General features: G+C 47.2%; 1 protein-coding gene across 1 annotated transcript in view; it reads right to left on the minus strand.

Annotated features, from left to right (window-relative positions):
* The window catches only part of DNAAF9 (dynein axonemal assembly factor 9), a 108,208-nt gene that overhangs the window by 36,445 nt on the left and 55,255 nt on the right, over window positions 1-16,508 (minus strand). Inside the window, 8 exon segments of the mRNA XM_078772719.1 lie at window positions 3,900-3,988; window positions 4,080-4,203; window positions 7,670-7,768; window positions 7,871-7,962; window positions 10,859-11,005; window positions 11,107-11,207; window positions 11,324-11,389; window positions 11,392-11,419. Coding sequence (XP_078628845.1) covers window positions 3,900-3,988; window positions 4,080-4,203; window positions 7,670-7,768; window positions 7,871-7,962; window positions 10,859-11,005; window positions 11,107-11,207; window positions 11,324-11,389; window positions 11,392-11,419 — 746 coding nt within the window.

Genomic DNA, 16,508 nt, shown 5'->3' on the forward strand with positions numbered 1-16,508 from the left:
AGGATAGTCTGTATAAAGGAAGAGAGGGGTTTCCAGATCAGTAGAGAGTGATTCGGCTGCTTTTGGTGAAGCAGAGATGGGGGTACCACAAGACACAATATACGATCGTCTGTAAAAAGGAAGCGAGGGGTTTCCAGATCAGCAGATAGTGATTCAGCTGCTTTCTGTGAAGCAGAGATGGGGGTACCGCACGGCACAATATAAGATAGTCTGTAGAAAGGAAGAGGGGGGTTTCCAGATCAGCAGAGAGTGATTCAGCTGCTTTCTGTGAAGCAGAGATGGGGGTACCGCACGGCACAATATAGGATAGTCTGTAGAAAGGAAGAGAGGGGTTTCCAGATCAGTAGAGAGCGATTTGACTGCTTTCTGTGAAGCAGAGATTGGGGTACCACACAACACAATATAGGATAGTCTGTAGAAAGGAAGAGAGGGGTTTGCAGATCAGCAGAGAGTGATTCGGCTGCTTTCTGCCGAGTAGAGATGGGGGTAGGCACAATATAGGATAGTCTGTAGAAAGGAAGAGAGGAGTTTCCAGATCAGTAGAGAGTGATTCGGCTGCTTTCGGTGAAGCAGAGATGGGGGTACCACAAGACACAATCGTCTGTAAAAAGGAAGCGAGGGGTTTCCAGATCAGCAGATAGTGATTCAGCTGCTTTCTGTGAAGCAGAGATGGGGGTACCGCACGGCACAATATAAGATAGTCTGTAGAAAGGAAGAGGGGGGTTTCCAGATCAGCAGAGAGTGATTCAGCTGCTTTCTGTGAAGCAGAGATGGGGGTACCGCACGGCACAATATAATATAGTCTGTAGAAAGGAAGAGAGGGGTTTCCAGATCAGTAGAGAGTGATTCGGCTGCTTTCTGCCGAGCAGAGATGGGGGTACCACACGACACAATATACGATCGTCTGTAGAAAGGAAGAGGGGGGTTTCCAGATCAGCAGAGAGTGATTCAGCTGCTTTCTGTGAAGCAGAGATGGGGGTACCGCACGGCACAATATAATATAGTCTGTAGAAAGGAAGAGGGGGGTTTCGAGATCAGCAGAGAGTGATACAGCTGCTTTCTGTGAAGCAGAGATGGGGGTACCGCACGGCACAATATAAGATAGTCTGTAGAAAGGAAGAGGGGGGTTTCCAGATCAGCAGAGAGTGATTCAGCTGCTTTCTGTGAAGCAGAGATGGGGGTACCACACGACACAATATAGGATCGTCTGTAGAAAGGAAGAGAGGGGTTTCCAGATCAGCAGAGATTGATTCGGCTGCTTTCTGTGAAGCAGAGATGGGGGTACCGCACGACACAATATAGGATAGTCTGTAGAAAGGAAGAGAGGGGTTTGCAGATCAGCAGAGAGTGATTCGGCTGCTTTCTGCCGAGTAGAGATGGGGGTAGGCACAATATAGGATAGTCTGTATAAAGGAAGAGAGGGGTTTCCAGATCAGTAGAGAGTGATTCGGCTGCTTTCGGTGAAGCAGAGATGGGGGTACCACAAGACACAATATACGATCGTCTGTAAAAAGGAAGCGAGGGGTTTCCAGATCAGCAGATAGTGATTCAGCTGCTTTCTGTGAAGCAGAGATGGGGGTACCGCACGGCACAATATAAGATAGTCTGTAGAAAGGAAGAGGGGGGTTCTAGATCAGCAGAGAGTGATTCAGCTGCTTTCTGTGAAGCAGAGATGGGGGTACCGCACGGCACAATATAAGATAGTCTGTAGAAAGGAAGCGAGGGGTTTCCAGATCAGCAGATAGTGATTCAGCTGCTTTCTGTGAAGCAGAGATGGGGGTACCGCACGGCACAATATAGGATCGTCTGTAGAAAGGAGGAGAGGGGTTTCCAGATCAGCAGAGAGTGATTCAGCTGCTTTCTGTGAAGCAGAGATGGGGGTACCGCACGGCACAATATAATATAGTCTGTAGAAAGGAAGAGGGGGGTTTCCAGATCAGCAGAGAGTGATTCAGCTGCTTTCTGTGAAGCAGAGATGGGGGTACCGCACGGCACAATATAATATAGTCTGTAGAAAGGAAGAGGGGGGTTTCGAGATCAGCAGAGAGTGATACAGCTGCTTTCTGTGAAGCAGAGATGGGGGTACCGCACGGCACAATATAAGATAGTCTGTAGAAAGGAAGAGGGGGGTTTCCAGATCAGCAGAGAGTGATTCAGCTGCTTTCTGTGAAGCAGAGATGGGGGTACCACACGACACAATATAGGATCGTCTGTAGAAAGGAAGAGAGGGGTTTCCAGATCAGCAGAGATTGATTCGGCTGCTTTCTGTGAAGCAGAGATGGGGGTACCGTACGACGCAATATACAATAGTCTGCAAAAAGGAAGCGAGTGGTTTCCAGATCAGCAGAGAGTGATTCAGCTGCTTTCTGTGCAGCAGAGATGGGGGTACCGCACGACACAATATAGGATAGTCTGTAGAAAGGAAGAGAGTGGTTTCCAGATCAGCAGAGAGTGATTCGGCTGCTTTCTGTGAAGCAGAGATGGGGGTACCGCACGACACAATATAGGATAGTCTGTAGAAAGGAAGAGAGGGGTTTCCAGATCAGCAGAGAGTGATTCAGCTGCTTTCTGTGCAGCAGAGATGGGGGTACCGCACGACACAATATAGGATAGTCTGTAGAAAGGAAGAGAGTGGTTTCCAGATCAGCAGAGAGTGATTCGGCTGCTTTCTGTGAAGCAGAGATGGGGGTACCGCACGGCACAATATAAGATAGTCTGTAGAAAGGACGAGAGGGGTTTCCAGATCAGTAGAGAGGCCATTGATACAGATGAGAAACAACACAGGCCCAAAACTCTGCCTTGGGGAACTCCAGCTTCCACTGGGAGAGGGAAGGAGAGGGTTCCATTGATCGGCCCTCATCGACTCCATGTGTACAGGAAGTCAGAAACCCTGGGATGGAGGTGCCCTTCTCAGCCAAAAAAGGAGATTGTGTCAGAAAACTGTCAAAATGAGCTTTTTTGTTTTGATTAAGGGTTAATGCCGGAACGTCAGCTTTCCACAACGGGCGGCCTACCTCGATCAACGTCTTGTTGATTTCATCCATCGATCTAACTGTCCGCTGAGGAAAATTGACATGAGGCTCCACCAGGAAGACTAGTTCTTCATTCCAAGATCGCTGTAGCTTGATGATTTATAAAAATTAAAAAGATGTGAAATTGAGGATGATGTAACGGAGGAATAAAACGCATGCCCATTGCACGACGTTCCGTTGGCTTTCCATGGAATGAAATGTGGGACGTTTAAATACCTGCGCCATCAAATGTGGACGGAGGTTATGTTTTCACCCATGTCTGTCTGTCCGTCTGTCTGTCTGTTTGTGAACAGGATATCTCAAAAGGTTGTGGATGGATTCCAACGAAATTTGGTGGTGATGTTGGGGATGTGACAAGAACTAAATGGTTATATTTTGGTGAAGATCTAAATATGGATTCGGATATGAGAATTATTTAATTTTTTAAGCGATTCTTCACTCTTGAGAGATCGGGCTAAGACTGATATATAGCACGATATCCCAAAATGTATGGATGGATTTGGATGAAACCTGGTGGATGAGATGGGTAAGTGACAGGAACAAGCAGATTCAATTTTGCTTCAGGTCCGAACCCACATCCGACCTATCAGTGGGATACAAAACGTAAACTGTTCACCTGTTGGAGGTATGCTCTCTACCGAGTGTTGTTCTAGTTGCAATTGAATCGGTGAACCAAGGACTGGAAGAAGGAAAACGTTTGTAAAATGAACTGGAATTTCACATTCTGTGACGACGAACAGGTGCAGTATTACGGAGCAAGAACACCCTCCGCTTATGGAAGTCGCACATTTAAAGGCCTTCGGCGTTAGCATCACCTGTATGATGTTATAATCACAATGTCGAACCAATAGGTCATGTCATACTCACCGATCACGGTCCCTGTTCGTGGAGACCAAGGATGAGCAAAGATCAAGCTTGAAACTTCCTGGAAGCCCAGTTATGATTGTAATTGTAATCTGCGTTTGGGAAGAGTAACCCAAACGTGTTATTTTGTGTCAGACAAACACACAGGTACATAAAGAGGTATAAAACGTGAAACACAGCCACCTTATCATTTGGGGTTACTTGCGGAGAAAGGTCCTTAACACAGGTCTCGTGGAGCAGCACCGGAAGCTCGGTAGGCCGCAGGTGCGACGGTCCAGCACTGCTCAACCCAAAATGGCGCATAAAGCTGCCCCCACACACCCACCCATACATTGCAGGTGAACCAGGAAAGAAAACATGTTAAATGGTCAATGGTCGCTTAGGGCTGTGGGAATTTCAATGGGATTCTTGTATTTAGCAGAGGTAATGCACAACCAGATGTTCATCTTTAAAAAAGGTAATCTAGTGATCGTCGCACAAAATGAAAAACGACTCTATTTATGTTACAGCTAAAGCATTGAAAACATGCAAATCATTGGCTTTGTCACAAACAGGAAGTACAGCAAGGTGCAGTAAAGTCTCACAGGATGTTGCACAGAGGGCACACTCACGTCCAAGCGATGTAACCTTGGTTTGAGGCAGGTAAGCTCAGTGTTCCACAAGTAGTTAACATGTTTACATCCCACACTCCCCCCTCCCCCCATGATTTAACATGTTTACATCCCCCACTCGCCTCCTCCCCCATGAGTTAACATGTTTACATCCCCCACTCGCCCCCCCCCCATGAGTTAACATGTATACATCCCCCACTCGCCCCCCCCATGAGTTAACATGTTTACATCCCCCACTCGCCCCCCCCATGAGTTAACATGTTTACATGTTATCATGTAAATATCCACATGGACTCCACTGACTCCACGCTAACCACTGACTTCACTGATTTACTCACCTGCTTTAACCTCACTCAACATGTCAACTTTCCTACCCATAACCGTGGTCACATTTTGGACCTTGTCTGCTCTACTGGATTAATTTTGCACCATCTCTCTGGCTCCGACCTCACTCTCTCTGACCACTTAGCCATCACTCTGACCATCAACATCCCCACCCCAACACCAAGGCATTATCGCACTATCAACTTCCGTAAGTTAAACGCTCTTTCACCTACCTCATTCTCATCGACCCTCTCTGAAAAAATGTCCACTTCTCCCTTCGTTGACCTCCACACCCCTTCCGACCTCACTGACTACTACAACCACACTCTCTCCTCCTGCCTTGACCAACTTGCGCCTATAAAAACCAAAACAGTTTCTTTCACCCATTCTGCTCCCTGGTTTACCCCTGAACTCCGCCTGATGAAAACTCGTGCTCGCCAACTTGAAAGACTCCGCAATAAAACAGGTCTCACAGTTCACTCCCAGGCCTACAAGGACCACACACAACACTATAAAGATGCCCTCTCCCGCGCCCGCTCCGCCTACTACTCTCAAATTATCCACTCTGGCTCCGGAAACCCAAAAGCACTCTTCTCTACAATAAACAAACTCCTCAGCCCCCTGAACACCACCACCCAATCATTCACAATAGACAACTGCATCTCCTTCCTTTCATTCTTCCAACGCAAAATTGAAAACATCTACAACAGCTTGACCACTGCCGCACCTGCTCCCCCTCAAACCACCTGCCCCCCCTTATCCTGCCATCCCCTGTCTCAATTCTCCCCAGTCTCCCCTACTGACCTCTCTGAACTCCTCATCGGAATGAAAACTGCCACCTGCACTCTTGACCCCATCCCCTCCAGCTTTGTCAAGGCCTCCCTTCCTGCTCTCTCTCCACTTATCATTGCAACAATAAACTCCTCCCTATCTACAGGCATCGTCCCACCATCCCTCAAAATTGCTGCTGTTACCCCCATTCTGAAAAAACCTGGTCTAAACCCTGACACCCTAAATAACTTCAGACCCATCTCCAACCTACCCTTTCTGTCAAAGGTTTTGGAACGCGCTGTAGCCACTCAACTCAAACATCACCTCTCTGCCAATAACCTGTATGAAACATTCCAATCCGGATTCCGCTCCTACCACAGTACTGAAACTGCTCTCCTCAAAATCACCAACGACCTTCTCCTCTCCTCTGACGCTGGCAACCTCAACATTCTCATCCTCCTCGACCTCAGCGCCGCCTTTGACACCATCGATCACACCATCCTCCTCACCCGACTTGAAACCACCTTTAACATTACCGGCACTGCCCTCTCTTGGATTAAATCATACCTCTCTGACAGACGTCAGTTCATCTCCATCAATAACTGCAAATCCCCCACTGCTCCCCTCCCCCAAGGTGTCCCCCAAGGTTCAGTTCTTGGCCCCCTCCTCTTCATCCTTTACCTGTCCCCCCTCGGTCACTTAATCCGCCGTCATGGTCTCCAATTCCACTGCTTCGCCGATGACATCCAGCTTTTCATCTCCACCATGTCCATCTCCACCGCCACCCACTCTATCCTGACAAACTGCATCACTGAAATAAAATCCTGGCTTCAAATCAACTTCCTCAAACTTAACTGTGATAAATCTGAAATAATCATCATTGGCCCAAAAACGCTCACCAAGTCCACCCATAACTTTGCCCTCAACATCGACGGTTTCCCAGTATCCACCTCCCCTCACATCCGGAATCTTGGCATCATCTTTGACCAAACCCTCTCCTTCGACAAATACACTAAACAGATCACAAAGACAGCCTTCTTTCACCTGAAAAACATCGCCCGTCTCCGTCCATCCCTCTCCTCCGTGGCTGCAGAAACCCTCATCCACGCCTTCATCACTTCCCGTCTGGACTACTGCAATAGCCTCCTTTATGGTTCACCCTCAACAATCACCAATAAACTCCAATACATTCAGAACTCCGCTGCCCGTCTACTCACCCATTCCCGGACCCGTGACCACATCACCCCCGTCCTTTACAAGCTTCACTGGCTCCCCATCTCCCAGAGAATCCAGTACAAAATCCTCCTCTTGACCTACAAAGCCCTCCATAACCTGGCCCCATCCTACCTGGCTGACCTCCTCTCCAGACACACTCCCACCCGCAACCTCCGCTCTGCTGGTACCAACCTCCTGACCCCCCCCCCCATCCGGACCAAATTTAGATCCTGGGGGGACAGGGCCTTCTCCATCGCTGCTCCCACCCTCTGGAACTCGCTACCTCACACCATCAGAGACTCCTCCTCACTCACCACATTCAAAACATCACTCAAGACCCACCTGTTCAACACTGCATTCAACATTTAACCCACAGCATCTAACCCCTGACTATCTCCTCTCCTTCTCCCTCCTTTGTGCTTTGAATATTTCCCTATTGATTCTTCTTTTTTTGCAATTGTTTTTATGTTTTGCTATGCATTATGTTTTGCACTCTGTCAAAGCGTCTTTGGGCTTCCTGAAAAGCGCTATATAAAATAAATGCATTATTATTATTATTATTATTACATCCCCCACTCGCCCCCCCCCATGAGTTAACATGTATACATCCCCCACTCGCCCCCCCCCATGAGTTAACATAATTACATCCCCCACTCCCCCCCCCCCATGAGTTCTCCTCCACTCTCTCCCCCCATGAGTGCTCCCCCAACCCCCCCCCCCCATGAGTTCTCCTCCACTCTCTCCCCCCATGAGTTCTCCCCCCCCCCATGAGTGCTCCCCTACTCTCTCCCCCCATATGTTCTCCCCCAACCCCCCCCCCCACCCCCCCATGAGTGCTCTCCCACCCCTCACCTTCCAAAATCCGGATCAGCAGCTGCAAAATGCAACAACTGTTTTTCTGCTTGTGAAGTAGAGACAGACGATCTGTAAAAGGTTTCCAACCTCATGTACCTGTGCAGTAAAAGGAACAAAGGTTCAGTAAATATACAATAAACATAACTTTGACTAATTTGATGAAACAAAACGTCCGAAGGCAAATAATGATGGACGTACAGTCTGTGCTCCTCCCGAGACAGGTCTTCCTTTTCCATCAGACCCCAATCCGTTGTACTTTGCACTCCATTTTGCCGCCAAATTGGCAGAACCTGAACAATTGAGCGATGGAGGAAATTAAATAATCATGAGATTGTTGAATACATGTTGGGCCTCATTTTGGAGGAACTCCATCAAATAAACTGTGCACAAAAAATTGGCGTTATTTAATTAAACTCTCAAGATTTAACAAAGCATCCGGGTTATTACTACAAACACGTGATCCGCGGCCATTGTGAATGGTCAAAACAACTACGATTCAACCACATCAACGATCTTCAATCAAATCGATCACGTTCTGAACTTGAAATGCAGAACAGGTTCGAAAGGAAATAAAACCGGGGAACAGTAATCGGCCCAAAACTTGTGATTGTTGTTTTACACCAAACAATATGGCGGATTACAACAGTACTCACATCAATGTGTAACATTTGTACTCTGGCAGTTTGGAGAGATCATCGACAACACGATAATGTGTGGATACAGTGCTGCACTGATGAGGTGTGTCTGCATGAAACGGGATTCAAACCCCTCCAGGGCCCGCACTGGTTTCAAACTCCTCCAGGGCCCGCACTGGTTTCAAACTCCTCCAGGGCCCGCACTGGTTTCAAACTCCTCCAGGGCCCGCACTGGTTTCAAACTCCTCCAGGGCCCGCACTGGTTTCAAACTCCTCCAGGGCCCGCACTGGTTTCAAACTCCTCCAGGGCCCGCACTGGTTTCAAACTCCTCCAGGGCCCGCACTGGTTTCAAACCCCTCCAGGGCCCGCACTGGTTTCAAACTCCTCCAGGGCCCGCACTGGTTTCAAACCCCTCCAGGGCCCGCACTGGTTTCAAACTCCTCCAGGGCTCGCACTGGTTTCAAACTCCTCCAGGGCCCGCACTGGTTTCAAACTCCTCCAGGGCTCGCACTGGTTTCAAACTCCTCCAGGGCTCGCACTGGTTTCAAACTCCTCCAGGGCCCGCACTGGTTTCAAACCCCTCCAGGGCCCGCACTGGTTTCAAACTCCTCCAGGGCTCGCACTGGTTTCAAACTCCTCCAGGGCCCGCACTGGTTTCAAACTCCTCCAGGGCCCGCACTGGTTTCAAACTCCTCCAGGGCCCGCACTGGTTTCAAACTCCTCCAGGGCCCGCACTGGTTTCAAACTCCTCCAGGGCCCGCACTGGTTTCAAACTCCTCCAGGGCCCGCACTGGTTTCAAACTCCTCCAGGGCCCGCACTGGTTTCAAACTCCTCCAGGGCCCGCACTGGTTTCAAACTCCTCCAGGGCCCGCACTGGTTTCAAACTCCTCCAGGGCCCGCACTGGTTTCAAACTCCTCCAGGGCCTGCACTGGTTTCAAACTCCTCCAGGGCCCGCACTGGTTTCAAACTCCTCCAGGGCCCGCACTGGTTTCAAACTCCTCCAGGGCCCGCACTGGTTTCAAACCCCTCCAGGGCCCGCACTGGTTTCAAACTCCTCCAGGGCCCGCACTGGTTTCAAACTCCTCCAGGGCTCGCACTGGTTTCAAACTCCTCCAGGGCCCGCACTGGTTTCAAACTCCTCCAGGGCTCGCACTGGTTTCAAACTCCTCCAGGGCTCGCACTGGTTTCAAACTCCTCCAGGGCCCGCACTGGTTTCAAACCCCTCCAGGGCCCGCACTGGTTTCAAACTCCTCCAGGGCTCGCACTGGTTTCAAACTCCTCCAGGGCCCGCACTGGTTTCAAACTCCTCCAGGGCCCGCACTGGTTTCAAACTCCTCCAGGGCCCGCACTGGTTTCAAACTCCTCCAGGGCCCGCACTGGTTTCAAACTCCTCCAGGGCCCGCACTGGTTTCAAACTCCTCCAGGGCCCGCACTGGTTTCAAACTCCTCCAGGGCCCGCACTGGTTTCAAACTCCTCCAGGGCCCGCACTGGTTTCAAACTCCTCCAGGGCCCGCACTGGTTTCAAACTCCTCCAGGGCCCGCACTGGTTTCAAACTCCTCCAGGGCCTGCACTGGTTTCAAACTCCTCCAGGGCCCGCACTGGTTTCAAACTCCTCCAGGGCCCGCACTGGTTTCAAACTCCTCCAGGGCCCGCACTGGTTTCAAACCCCTCCAGGGCCTGCACTGGTTTCAAACTCCTCCAGGGCCCGCACTGGTTTCAAACTCCTCCAGGGCCCGCACTGGTTTCAAACCCCTCCAGGGCCCGCACTGGTTTCAAACTCCTCCAGGGCCCGCACTGGTTTCAAACCCCTCCAGGGCCGGCACTGGTTTCAAACTCCTCCAGGGCCCGCACTGGTTTCAAACACCTCCAGGGCCCGCACTGGTTTCAAACTCCTCCAGGGCCCGCACTGGATTCAGACTCCTCCAGGGCCTGAACTTGGAGCATTATTTCCAATACTATTCCTCTGGGATTATCTGTGCTGTGCGAATTAATCATCACAAGAAACGTCCAACCCTCTTCAAACCCACCAAATTGGGACACACCTCCGCGAAATGCTTCACAACAGCGGTTCCCAAAACTTTTTTGTCCACGACTAAAAATTTGGGTCTCGCGACCCAAATGGTACCGGTACGTACAATAAAGATCGTCATAGAAAATGCTTTCGACGTCAAAATTCCCTTCAAAAACCGGGATTTTGAGAGGGGTTTGAAGTTGGGGTCGTGACCCGGGGTTTGGGAACTCCTGCTCTGGATCCTCTATCCCACGATATCCCTCAGCAATCCATAAAAACAATTCACACCATGAGGAACGTCGACATGGTACCAACAACCGATGGTGGAATAACACGAAACGACTCTACATACATCGAGCGACGAAGGCCTGATCGCGGTTGGGCAATGCACCTGCATAGGTGAACACAGCTGATCACGTTTTCGGATGCACTTGACTCGACTCAGACTCTTTTACCAAGATACAAGTACAAGTGACAATGCACACGTGTACATCAGTGTAAATAACGACAGACCGAGCACGCACCGATGATTTACCTTGGAGTAGAACTCTCTGTGGACCAACGACTTCGGCCAAAAGCCAAAAGCCAAACACGAGGAGCTGTTTTGAAGATCCCATGGGATGAGCGGCAAGAACGTCTTTTTATACTTTATCACCAACATAACCACCGCAGTGGAAGAGTTCTGAAAAGAAACATCACAAAATTAGAGCTGAAACATTTCCCTCAAATCAGCCGTCTAGTCATATTTTAATAACTAAGTCAGATCAACATGTCTGACTGTACCTTGTCAAACACTTTGAGAGCAGTGAATTCGCTCATGGGGATGACAAAGACTCGTCTCAGGTGAACAAACGCGAGTCCTGCTGAGAAAAAGCTCAGCTCACCTGGCACGGGCACCACACAATACTAACATGTTTACACCATGGAAAATGAGTAAGAAACCTTCCCTTTGCTTTGGGTTACTGTACACAAACATGGTAATTGGTGTACACCTTCTCACCCTCATTGATACTGCTCAACACTGAGCTGCTCACGACGCAGGCACAGGCTCTACGTGCTGCACTCATCGATTTCCCAAGCAGTCCGATCCCGCAATCTGTTTCATACAGGGTTTCATCAGGTTCATCATCATACAGGGTTTCATCAGGTACATCATCATACAGGGTTTCATCAGGTTCATCATCATACAGGGTTTCATCAGGTACATCATCATACAGGGATTCATTAGGTACATCATCGTGCAGGGTTTCATCAGGTTCATCATCATACAGGGTTTCATCAGGTACGTCATCATACAGGGATTCATTAGGTACATCATCGTGCAGGGTTTCATCAGGTTCATCATCATACAGGGTTTCTTCAGGTACATCATCATACAGGGATTCATCAGGTACATCATCATATAGGGTTTCATCAGGTACATCATCATACAGGGATTCATTACGTACATCATCATACAGGGATTCATCAGGTACATCATCATACAGGGATTCATTACGTACATCATCATACAGGGATTCATCAGGTACATCATCATACAGGGTTTCATTACATACATCATCATACAGGGTTTCATCAGGTGCATCATCGTACAGGGTTTCATTACATACATCATCATACAGGGTTTCATCAGGTGCATCATCGTACAGGGTTTCATTACGTACATCATCATACAGGGTTTCTTCAGGTACATCATCATACAGGGTTTCATTACGTACATCATCATACAGGGATTCATTACGTACATCATCGTACAGGGTTTCATCAGGTACATCATCGTAAGGGTTTCATCAGGTACATCATCATACAGGGTTTCATCAGGTACATCATCGTAAGGGTTTCATCAGGTACATCATCATACAGGGTTTCATCAGGTACATCATCATACAGGGTTTCATCAGGTACATCATCATACAGGGTTTCATCAGGTACATCATCATATCCGGTTTCATTTGGTACATCATCATTTGCGTTTCATTACGTCAAGTGCACATGCACCAACAAAAACGGACGACATAAAAATCGACCTAAATACAACAATACAAGAGCTAGACAACGAAGCATCTCACAAAAATACCTTGGCGCAGAAGAGAGCCACCACATTTGTCATAGAAAATGCACAAAACAATTACCAAAGAATACCTGGGTAGAACGAGGCTGATCCTGAAAACATATCTCACCCCAAGAATCAAAATGAAAGACATAAACCAACTAGCAGTACCAGTGTTCCAGTACAGGTGTGGAATAGTAACCCGGCCAAAAGTAGATATAAAAAAACTAGATATAAAAACAAGGAAACTCATCACTATCCACAAAATGTTCTACAAAAATCAGTGCATCCCAAGAATGTACCTGCCGAAGAAAGAAGGATGTGTCGCCTGTGTCGGCCTGATGGAACTCCATCAGATGCACAGAGCGACAACTGTAGGATGAGCAGAGTACGTGAAAAGCTCAACTGACTATCGAGTACAATTTGTGTACAAGCATGAACACAACAAGCCAGAAAAGGTATCTCTCACTCACCTTGCAAAAAACTTCCAAAAACAGGTGTGATTAGAAGATGTCACGCACCAAACCGAAACAGCAACAAATACAGCCCCAATGATTGCAAAAAAGGCAAAATAAAAATACAAGACGAAATAACAGGATATAGTGACAACTGGGAGAAAGACAAAAGAGCAGGGAAATGTGAAAAAAGAGTTGGACAGAATGGGGATAGACAAAGAAGGATCACTGGAATGGCTAAGAAGAGGTCAGCTCAACTGGGACGGAGAACGAATCATAATAAATGCCCAAAACCAAGGACACAACACCAATGGATTAAAAAAGATGGCGGGATTGAGTCCAGTATCAGAAAACTTATGGAAACACGAACCAAGGGCAATCATTGAAAATGATGACATCATGCTCACGTACGACCTGATGATTCCATCGAGCGTGCACATAGAAAACCAAGCATTGCGTCCGGACATTGTACTCAGGAACAAAAAGGAAAAGACAGCATTGATGATTGAGATATCGGTATGAGCGATTTTGGCCTAAACAACATAGAAATCTAGAAAATGACCAAATATCAGGTCCTCAAAAATAAAGCGAAAATATCCTGGAAGCTGAAGAGCGTCGAAATTGTACCAGTGATAATAAAGAAGAACTTTACAGAGATCTAAAAAAAAACATCCCTGGGAACATTACCACTGTGGTAGTATAAATCTTTACTTGTAATTAGTTATGAGATTGGTGAGTGAGCAGGTAGTTGCAGGTGGCTCAGAGAATGTCAGGAATTTGGAAAACCTGTAAATCTCTTGTTCACCTTGTCACGGCCCCGGGCTAGAGCACATTCCTAGGCTTTCACTATTGTGAAGCAAATGTAGCATTGGAGGAACTCCCAGCAGGAGGGGATGGTTGTCAACGCCTGGGGGGGGGGGGGGGGGGTGAGCTGGTGCCGGTGAGGCGACCGAGTAACGTTTGCGGAGAACGGATTAGGATTAGCGCAGAGAGGATTAAGATTTCTGTGACCATAAAACGTGAACAACGTCCTGGGAGGAACAGACTTGTCACCAGAAGCTCTGACCTACGGAACGGAACGGAACCCTGTGAACAGCGCTGAGAGAGGACCGGCCGAAGAAGAAGAACCAACGACTTGAATTAACAATCCGTTTAGCTATTGTAGTCTTTATTGAATTGAAACAAGTGACTTAGTAATTATAATAAATCCTTACTTTATAAAGCTGTTTCGGTCATATTGGAGTCTCCTGAGTCTTAACACATTCTCCTACAACTTGGTGGCTACCGTACGTGGATCAAGTGGACATCGACAAGGTCATTAAAGGTAAGCGTGGCTTCTTGTGGATTGTCCATTATGATGTATGAACCTGTGTTTAGTTATTTTGTATATATATGGAGAAGGTGGTGTTTGGGCGTCTCAACAATGCACTATTGGTGCACGAAAGCCCTCAGAAGGAAGATATAGATGAGACCCTTTGGCTCCGGTGCTGTGCTCGCGACACAAAGATCCATTTGAGTTGGTCTAGGGTGCTGGGTAAAAAAAAAAAAACCACAAAGAACCATTGTTGAGCTGGAACTCCCGGGTGCTGTGGACTATACTACCCAAAGAACCATTTCTGTACGATTAAGATGTATTTTGAGGTACCTTGTGAATAAATGTAATGATGTAACGATTTTAACGATTGTCCGAGGTAACGTCCTGCAAAATGTCTGCTCGTTCTTTTTTTGAGTCGTAATTCTGTTGAATTCTCATTACAATGCGGAATTTAGTACGCTGGTAGTGATCGAGATCCTGGATGGCGATTTAGCAATGGTGATTGGGCGAACAAAATCACGGATGGGACATCGACAAGGATTTTAAGCCATCATTCGAGTTTAACGATTTCTGTAAATACGTATTTTTCCTGCGCTGTGTAATTCTTCTGACACGCGCCACTAAGAAACGCGCCACTGATGTGCGCGAAGCGAATGTTTGTCTGCATTCGCCTGTGTAATTAAGACTGCGTCTTTGCAAAGATTCGTGCGTAGTCGCACGAATACGCTGGTTATTAAGGGCCTTACTGTGTACTGGGAGCAAATGGACCATGAGTGCACCATGGGACGATTTGCTTCCGAGTCGTGTAAGGCCTGTACACTCGTTTACACACTCGTACACTTGTTTTGCACTTACAAACGTACCCTTGAGTTGCCCGCTCAAAGCGTGCGACTCGCTTGGCGGGCGAGAGGAAGCGGACAATGGAATTTTATATATATAGATATATCTTTTTTCTCTCCTTCAACTTATGGTATCGCGACAAAACGGCTTATATCTTTGGAACGGCTAGTTGGATTTAGACAAATTAAACGAAATTGTGTAGAACAAAACCGTGGGTCCAAGGTAAGGGAAAAAAAAAAAGGTGGAGGAGAGGGAAAAAAAAAATTCCCGCCAATTTTTCCCGCCATTTCTTATAACACCTAAAACTCGTTCGATCAACATATAAATTAATGACAGACAACGCCATCTCATGCCGGTCCAGAATTATTATGAAAGATGGCGATTGGATGAAAATTGCATACCGACGCCCCCAGGGTAAAATCGAACATTTTTCCTTCATTGTCCCTCATTGTCCCTCATTTCCATTCCGGCTACCGGTACTGCTACCTGTCTCTTGCTCCCGCTCCTTCTCCCTCCCCTCGCTGTTCCCCCCTCACTCCTCTGTGCCCCCGCCTCCCACCCCCCTCCCCTCCCCTCCCTCTAGTTCCCATTGGCGGACGTTTTGCGAGAAGTAAAGCGTTTTGCGGGAAGCTTCCAGGAAGCAAAACCAGTGCTGTTGTTTTTTTGTGTTTTTCCTCTGCTCTCTGTGCTCGCATTGCTGTACGTTATTTCACTTGGGTTGAGGCTCATATAACATGACTAGCTGAGGTACCCGGCTTCGCCCGGGTTGAATAAAAAGAATTGGTGGTTCAATTTCAGTGACCTGATATGCAAATCCGCTTCACACTTCAAGTCAATCAGATGAAAGTTGAGGATTTTAGAAATTTGAAATTGTTGTTGACTTTTGGCCTATGGTGATCTCAAAAATAGTTGTTGGTTGAATTCGGTTTGCTGATATGTAAATCCCATTCAAATTTCAAGTGAATCGGATGAAAATTGAGGAGTTATTTAATTATTAGCGATTAATGAAGTACTTATTTAATTAATCAAATTTCCTTTCTGTCCATTAACTCAGGTACCTTTTGAGTTAGGAAGCTGATATTTGGACATGACAGTGACCAAGTGATATGGCTATCAAGGATTTTATTGATTTATTGATTAATCATTTAATCAATTAATTATTTAATTTTTATAAAGGACTTATTTAATTAAATTCCTAAAAGATACATCTTCGGATGAAGCACTTGTGGTTTAATTATGCTATTAGCCAATTGATTAAGAAAATATTTTGTGATAATCTTTTATTGATTTTAATTATACAATTAATCAATCAATTAGCGTACACCTCTCCCTCCCAAATGCAGCCTCTATGAGGCGCCCCGGCAATGCCGCGCTGTAGGATATTTAATTATTTGGCATGGGGGCGGTGTACTTTGAATGTATCTGTACTTGTTAGAGGACCATAGGTCACGTGTTGTGGCGGCCATGTTGGAGTTAGTGAAAATCTATCTCCTCTTTCATTTTTGACTCGATTGAGTTGAAACTT

The sequence above is a fragment of the Myxine glutinosa genome, chromosome 2, assembly GCF_964187855.1.
Source record: "Myxine glutinosa chromosome 2, kmMyxGlut1.1, whole genome shotgun sequence".
Classification (NCBI taxonomy): Eukaryota; Metazoa; Chordata; class Myxini; order Myxiniformes; family Myxinidae; genus Myxine; species Myxine glutinosa.